Source organism: Pygoscelis adeliae, unplaced genomic scaffold, assembly GCF_000699105.1.
Source record: "Pygoscelis adeliae isolate BGI_AS28 unplaced genomic scaffold, ASM69910v1 Scaffold34, whole genome shotgun sequence".
In the NCBI taxonomy this organism is placed as follows: domain Eukaryota; kingdom Metazoa; phylum Chordata; class Aves; order Sphenisciformes; family Spheniscidae; genus Pygoscelis; species Pygoscelis adeliae.
Window position 1 is genome coordinate 1,934,246 of NW_008824658.1, and position 8,029 is coordinate 1,942,274.

The 8,029-nt window shown below is 51.0% G+C and overlaps 1 protein-coding gene across 1 annotated transcript in view; it reads right to left on the reverse strand.

Annotated features, from left to right (window-relative positions):
- Positions 1-8,029, reverse strand: part of TCOF1 (Treacher Collins-Franceschetti syndrome 1) — a 21,512-nt gene that overhangs the window by 12,857 nt on the left and 626 nt on the right. Inside the window, exons 2-7 of the mRNA XM_009322647.1 lie at positions 5,672-5,814; positions 4,839-4,945; positions 4,214-4,559; positions 3,298-3,392; positions 2,607-2,831; positions 1,709-1,978 (exon numbers count right to left, since the gene is read on the reverse strand). Of these exons, the coding sequence (XP_009320922.1) occupies positions 1,709-1,978; positions 2,607-2,831; positions 3,298-3,392; positions 4,214-4,310 (687 nt within the window). The 5' untranslated portion in view covers positions 4,311-4,559; positions 4,839-4,945; positions 5,672-5,814. The remainder of the gene's footprint in view (positions 1-1,708; positions 1,979-2,606; positions 2,832-3,297; positions 3,393-4,213; positions 4,560-4,838; positions 4,946-5,671; positions 5,815-8,029) is intronic.

Genomic DNA, 8,029 nt, shown 5'->3' on the forward strand with positions numbered 1-8,029 from the left:
ATCTCTTGGGAGATTTGGCCTCTCCCCACAGGGCCTGCGGTCCAAGATAAAAACTTGCAGGCACAACTTCTACCAGAGCAGCCCGCACGGGTTTTCCTGGGATGCTCAAGGAAGACACAGGTTCCCAACACACGCGTGCACATGCATCTCGCGCCCAGTCCTGGTAAGCAGAAGCCAAAGCCTGTCCATAGAGGGCTCGAGTGCCATCTTTGGACCAAAACATCCAGGAAAGAGGAAGCAGAGCAGAATTAGCAGTTCCAAAAGAAAAGCGGCTCACAGCATCTTTAAGGTCAGTCCAGACTGTCCCCCATCACCATCCTTCCCCCCAAAATATGCAAACGCCTTGTCAACTTCTTTGACTAAATATTCCCGAGTCTTCATGGGTAAACATACCAATTAAGCAGTTCAATTTAGGCATGATGTTCATTTTAATTGTGCTAATCCACCCCCACAGGGAAAGATGAAGCAGCTTCCAACGCTCTGTATCTGTTTGGATCTTGCACAGAAGCCAGAGGAAGTTGCAGGATACAGTAAGTCAGTGGTTAGCATATGCCCAAGTAGCAGATGGTGAGGATGAGCTAAGAAGAGTTTGACTGGGAGGACAGGACCGTGGACACAGCTAAGCCTAATGGTTTATCTTCAGGCTTCACTCGTGGTCTCTGCCTGTAGGCTACTAACACGGGAAGAAACAGCCTGTTTGGCAAAAATAGAGCTCCCTTGCTGACAAGCTCTTCCTTGCTGACTGTGGCTGTGGAGGGGTAATCGCCAGTTTGCAAGAGGGAAGATGCTGAAGTGGTTAAATAGCCGTCGGCAAGACAGCTACCTGCTACTGCCAGCTTCAAATCAACACCGGGGGGAAACAAACCTACCCCAGCATGTCCTTCACCTACTACCCTGCTAGAACAGATGAGTCTCAATAGTTTTACAGCGGGACCCCATGGCACAGCTATCAGAATAGCTGCTCCTGCCACCCAGAGCTGAATCTTCACATATAATCACGCAGGAAGAGCAGCACAGAGCCAACTGTTAAGAGATGCGTCCCCCTCCACCCACCTTAGCAGACCAAGGCTATAAAGACAAAAACGCAGAGCCTCTCCAGCTCCTGCCTGTCAATAATGAAAGGACATGTTGACAAAGAGCCTCCTTGCAAGGACACGTGAGGCTCTGCCCCCGGCTTCCCTTCCTCCCCTGCAGATAATAGCTGCCATCTCCAAAATGCTGCTTTCGGGACACTTTCCGAAGGGCCCTGCAGCTCAGAGTCAATGCAGAAGGTCTCCGTACAACGTGCCTAAGGATGCCCTCAGGAAGGGATTTGCTTCCCTACGAGTTCAACCACCTAAGTCTGAGTTCATGGTCCTTCTCTGAAGGACCTCTGAAGAGGTCTAAACAGACCCTCGCAGGAGAGCCAAGACCAAGCTATCTGTGACCCTGCACACACGGCCCACTCCAGAGGGGCAAGGCATGAGTGGAGTGAAACAGTTGGTATCAAATAGGTTATTCCCCCACCCTCCTCTGGTATGGCCGAGTGAGAAAAGTTAGGCTATACTTGTTTCCAAGTAGAAGGAAAGATGTTCCTCTCTGAGGGACTGAGATACAACATACTACATGCTACTGGTGTTTCAAGGAGATCAGTAGTAGCATTTAAGGGCTAAACAATTGTCTTTCATATCCCATCCCTCGGCACTGAGCTGAATGCGGTATCACTTACCTTCTGGCTGACAGGCACAGGGAGATCCTCCTCTTCACTGCTTGAGGAGTCAGAGCTCTCCACTGGCTTTGTACTTTCAGCAGGCTTTGTGGGAGCAGCAGTCCTTCCCGGTGTGGTTTTGGCCTGCTTTGGCACTGCTGGTTTTGGTGCTGGCTTCCCTTGGGACAGTGGAAGTGTTTTTGCTGGAGCTGCTTTGCCAGAGTGTGATGCTGCTGGTGTAGGTTTCAGTGGGGATGGGATGGCCTGGGAGGATTTTGGAGGTGGCTTTGTCTGGACAAGGCAAGAACAGCGTTAAACAAGGCAAATCCCACAGCAGCATAATTCATTTGCTCAGACTGTAATCAAGGGAAGAGATTTCAGAGCCCCCTGGGAAAGGCAAATGCTGAAGGAAGATTAGCAACCGGCAGGGCACAAGGCATCCTTTCATCTAGCTGTGTGGGGACAGCCTCCCAAGATGAGAAAGCAAGACCAGACATTCTTCATCAGCCTGCTGATGCTACCAGTCCCCTCCAGTGAAGTACACTGCAGCACTTTGCACTCTCCACAGCAGGGAAGCTAAGCTGCACTACAGTTCGACAAGTTAGATGCTATTTATTGCAATTTATAGCTGAGAGGCAAATTCAACCATGACAATTTACCTCTTCAGGTGGGAAAAGAATTGCTGGGTCTTTTTTTATTTAAAAGTACTGATGGATTTTTTTTTTTAAGAAAGGCACAATGGCTTGATTAAAGCTCAGAACAAAGACACTGAGGTGCCTTTAAACACTCCATGCCTCTTTCCTCCCACCCCCAATATGACTTTGCTATACATTACATGCATTTACAAAGTTTTCTTTTCACTGCAATTCCTAGCCCTGGAGAGGCGTGCAAAGAGAGAGAGAGTCTCGGATAGACGCACTTGGGTTACCGATGGAGGTTCCTCATCTTCACTGTCTGATGAGTCGCTGCTCTCTGACGTGTCATCGGGCTTTGCAGCCCCAGGAACCGTTGTGGACGTGGGTTTGGCCTGGTTTGGTGCCGGTGCCATTTGCCTCACTGCATTCTTCTTGAGGGACACTGGAGCAGCAGGCGCACTTTTCACAGGTGCTGCATTAACCTGCACTGTTTTCGCAGCTGGTTTTGCCTGGGAACATGGGGAACAAAAGGGAACAGGAGAATCGGGTAACACCTCAGAGGAAACTGGTTGAGAGCTGTAACTGCGTGGAATCTGTTTTAAAGAAGGCTACCTTGCTAACTTTGACCAGGATAGGCTTGTTCAGACCCACAGGCTGTGGACTATCTGATGCAAGCCACTTTCTCCACGGACTGCCTGACTACATCCGTGGAGCTGCACACCAATCACCTCCTACAGATCAAAGGATCTCCCTCAACTTCAGGCACTAGGAGGAACTGGGATGGAATGGTTGATGCTGGCAGGGGTTAGTGGGGCTCTCAGCCACACAAGCGTGTTTCTCTGGCCTTGGGTTTGGGGATCCCACACACCCAGGGAAGTGGGTGTTGTCAGACTACAGCACTGCAGCATTTTCTCTCTCCTTAAAGGGAAGGGACGTGATTTCCTAGAGACAAGGACCCTGGGTTGGAGGGGTTACCTGCACCGCTGGAGTTGCAAGCTCCTCCTCGGAGGACGTCTCATCACTCGATTCCTCGCTGCTGCTCTCAGCGGCCCCGGCTGCCTGTTTCGGCTCTGAAACACAAGCAAGGAGATGTCACAGCTGCTGCCTGCTCTGAGCTCCCAGAGCACGATGCTAATGCAGCTTTTGAAGTCAGGAAAACAAAATGAGCCGCAGAGAGGGCTAAGGGGATTTGCAGGGAAGAGGGCCTAGCCCTGCTGAAAACATCAGCTGCCTGCTGGGAACAGCTTCTCCAGACAAACATTGGCCCACAAACACCACTCCCCTGAGCGCAGGCAGAGATGGGAAATCCTTCCTGGCCACCCTCTGACCCTACGGGGAGCTGCCCAGCCACACAGCTCCCTGCAAGGAGCACCCAGCCTGGCTGGACCTCCTCTGGAAAAGAGCCAAGAGAAGGTCCATTTTCAGAGCTTCTACGATCTATTCCTCACCCCCCCCGCAACACACACACTTCAAAGCAGTAAAAGATTTCCCTAAAGACTTCAAAACCCAAAACCAATCACTTTGCAATTGGGAATAAAGCGAAGATGCTGCAGTGCCTTTCCAAAAAGCTGAAAGCATCTGCAGTATTAGTACTGCATCTCCTCCAGATAAGCTATGCTGTTATCTCCAACCCCGTAGTGCTGGATGCTGCCAGACAGACATCTTAGCACAGAATCTGCCGCTTGAAATGGGAGCAAGCATGCTGGATTCATCTCACAGAGCTCCAGAGCTGGCTGCTTTGCAGTATTCTTGCAGCCTCCCCAAGGAACAAGCATCGCTCTGAGCTTTCCAGCAAGGGAGCTGAAAGGAACACACTGAAGGCACAGCTCAGACCTGATTCGCAGAAAAGCTGGAGCACACATGCATTTACCGCACCCCGCAGGCTCCTTACCCGCTTTGGGCGCTGGGGCCTTCGCAGTCGGCGTCTCGTTTTCCTCCTCACTCTCTGATGAGGAGCTGCTGCTGGAGCTTTCTGCTGCTTTGGTCATTACTGGTGCTTTGCTTTGACCTACTTTGGCCGCGGCTGTTGCGACATGTCCGGGCTTCCCAGGACTGGGCAGTTTCTGCCCAGCCTTGGCCGGAGCTGCAGACGCAGCTGGCGCGTTGGGCTGCTGCTTATTTGAGACCACAGTTCTGTTTGCAGCAGAGAGCACTGCTGCTTTGCCTGCTGGGGCAGTGGGTTTGTTAGGAGAATGCAGGGAGTTGGCAGCTTTGCCACTCACCACAGCTGGTGTCACCTACAGGAAACAAAAGGAATTAGAAGCCTATAGACAGTCGAGGGGCTAAACTGGACACAACGTACCTTAAACGGCAATCTGGCAGCCGGGCAAGCCATAGAGCTCTTTAGGGAAGCACTTGGGGGACAGATCTCTAAGAGAAGGCTTATGCCAGCATAGGAGGGTCATTTAAATATGAATTCCACCCCAGCCCACAATTCTACACATGCCAACGAGTCTGGGTCAGTCCTGGCCTCAGAGTACTATCAGCCTTCAAAGCCGAGAGGAGAATTGCCTTACCGTAACTGCACCTTTTCCAGCTGGTGTCTCCTCTTCTGATGAGGAGTCATCATCTTCACTGCTTTCTACATTCACTCCTGAGTTCGTGGCCAGGGAGAGGCTGGCTGCTGCACAGGAGGGAGCCACAGAAAAATCGTGTGAGCGCGTCTCTCGCGTCAAGATGCCCTCTGGTTCGCAGGAAGGCACCAGCAGGCAGGGCCGGGTCCCATCTCCACACCTGCCCCAACACCACCGCCGCTGTCCTTGTGACAGGCAAGTGCTTTGCTCCTCCACCCCATCCTTCTCCCCACCACCAAGACAAGGAACCTGCCAAGTTCTGCATGTTTCCAAGGGCTGGTCTACAGCAGATGAGACTGAGCCAAAACCTATCAGACACATGGGTTTTTGTTAGACTACGCAAGCCAACGCCTCCCACATCAGCTGCACGAGGGATCTATCCCCACCTCAGACAGAGGGCACTGGCTTTCCAGACCAACTAACAAGTCCTTCCTTCATCCATGAAACAGGCCTGCCTTTGCTGGCCCAACACACCTGGGACCAACTAGAAGGTGCTCCACAGCAGGCAGTGTTAGGTTCCCAAGGCTTCATCCAAGCGACAACACCCACCCCTTCCCAACGAATCATAACAGGTTTTCTCTAGCTTCAGCAGACATTTGTGCTCCTCAGAAACTCCACATGAGAAGGGGGTGCTAAGTTAGTTGTCCTATTTTTCTAAGAGCACAAGGGAATAGCCATCATTTTACAAGCATTTTCTCTAGCCAAGCAAGTCGTGCTGCTCCTACACAAGCCTCCAGTCCTACTCTGCCAACTCCAGGGAGAGGAAAGGCTCCTACCATTTGCAGCTTTTGCCTTCTCTTTCTCATCCTCTTCTTTCTCTGAGCTCTCAGAGCTGCTCACAGGATCAGGAACTCTGATCTTTTCTGGGATGGCTGCCTCCTCATCACTCACCTTTCTTCTTCTGGAATTCGAGGGAGTTCTGAGGGAACAGAATTTGCGTCAAAATAGGGGAAAAAAATATGTTGAACAAATTGGAATACAATTATTCATTCACTCTCAGGTCAGGCTCCAGCCTAAGGACACGCAGTGTCATTCCTCTACAGCTCCTAAGGGGGTGGGCGAAATACTCCTCTCGCTGCAAGGGACATCTCCAGTCCTCCTCAGGCAACTCCTGAGAACAACATATCCTTGCAATGCTCAGAGGAGATACTGAACATAGACTGTTTTTCTGTGTCCTAGGCAGAGTCTTTCTTCCTTTAGCAGAGAAGTAAAAACGTATTTGGTCAGGCTAGTGCTCACCACAGAGCAAAGGCATCCTACAGAACAAATTCCATCTCCAGGAGGTAGCTATAGCCAGTCAGTCAATAAATGCAGTCCCAGGGCTAGGGCAGTGATCCCCAAACAGGTCTTGGTATTCCATGAGGCCGTGAGAAGTGAATCTAAAGGCTGCAAAAGCCATTTGAACTTGGGCTCACAGGCCAAAAGGACAGAAAAGTCAGGTTGCAGAGAGATTTAAGAAAGGAAGTGGCTGGACCTACAGAAGATCTGTTGAAAGAAGGGGAGGAAGAGGCCACAGACGAGCATTAAACACTTAAGCTGTTCAATTGGGTTAAAACATGAAGCTGGAGAAAGATGATTCCAGGCTCTGAATCCCACCTGTACCAGTAGAATGGATGTGGCTAAAGTTATCATTAATTTTCAAATGAAAATATAGGCAATACATTCGCTTTATTACAAGGATAACATCGGCTGGGCACACGTCTGCGTGTGATTCACACATGCAGTACTTCTAAGTCGGTAAAAGCCCTGAGACGCCCACAATTATCAGAGGCGAAAAAACCCCTCGCTTTGGTGCCAGTTCAGCTTATTTTATTTGCTCATCTAATTTAAAAATAAGATTAGTTTAACGACTTGGGCAGTAAAGATCGTGCTTATTATGAGTGTTTCAGTAGCGTAGCTGTAACAGCAAGTTCTCTGCAAGCAGGCTAGGCCGAAGGCACATTTGCTATTACAAAGCACTATGAACTACTGTAATAATCCCTTTAATAAAAAAATAACAGGGCAAGCCACACAGGCAGCTACGACACTCCAATTCCTTCCTGATTCAGTGGCAGCTGACAGCACAACAGAGACTGCTGTGCGAATTTGTCGTGAGTGACCAGGCGCTCAGGGATACTGGACGGGGGAAAACAGCGGTGCCCTGGCCCTACAGCAGCCCGGAGCATTTGAGGGCTGCGGGGCTCCCAGCTGCTCCTGGGGCTGAGGGGTTCCAGCTTCCCCCCCTGCTCCCAGGCACCCTTCCGTCCCCTCCGAGACTAAACTAGACTAAACGTAGCCCTGGAGGAAGGCCACTCTTAAGTAACTGGAAATCTCAACTGTTAAGTTCACTTTGAAAGAGTTTCTGAAAGAGAGCACCAAGGACGGCCTCAGTTAGACGGGCGAGAGCCGCAGCGCAGTCGGAGGAAAGGCATTTTCAGGCCAAAAGCCCATGAAGCGACAAGATGCGAGAATCACAGCTCACCCACACGACAGCACTCCAGCAGGGCAGTGCACTTTCTGGATAAACAAGACTACCGGTCAATACATCCCTCCCTGTGACTCCAAACCAGGCGTAACTGAGAGGGACCAGGAGTAAAAGGCGTACGTGCAGGGTGGGACCACAACATAAGGGTGACGCTAGAGAAAAAGGAATTAAATGTGATGGAGCACCCTGTCACCCCCCCGAGCTTTAAAAGTAATAGTGTCTGGAAGGGTTTGCTGTAGCACCCAGGATAACTAGCACAGAGAAAGGTCACCATCAATACCCAAGAGAGCAATAAATTGTCAGAGGGAGGAACTGCAAACCTGTTTCTACGCTGCTACCTCCTCACCTAGATCCAGCCTTTCTCCTGCTCAAGTAAGAAAATCGTGGAGAGACAAGAGCAAGAACTGGGGTAGCGCCAAGGCACGAGGTGTTCTAGCAGAAGACACCTTTGAAGCAAACACCCGCTTCACGAGGCTGCTGGCACGGCCACGCTGAGAAGCATCTTCACTCCAGCGCTCCTCAGCACGGGCACAGAAGCCCAGCTCCACCGATTCCCTGATAACCCGGCTCTGCGGCTGCCACCCGGCCTCTCTCTGCAGCGCTGCGCTTCAGCATCAAACCAAAGCGAGTGCTGTAACAGGGTGGGTGCAACCGTCATTGCACCCCACAG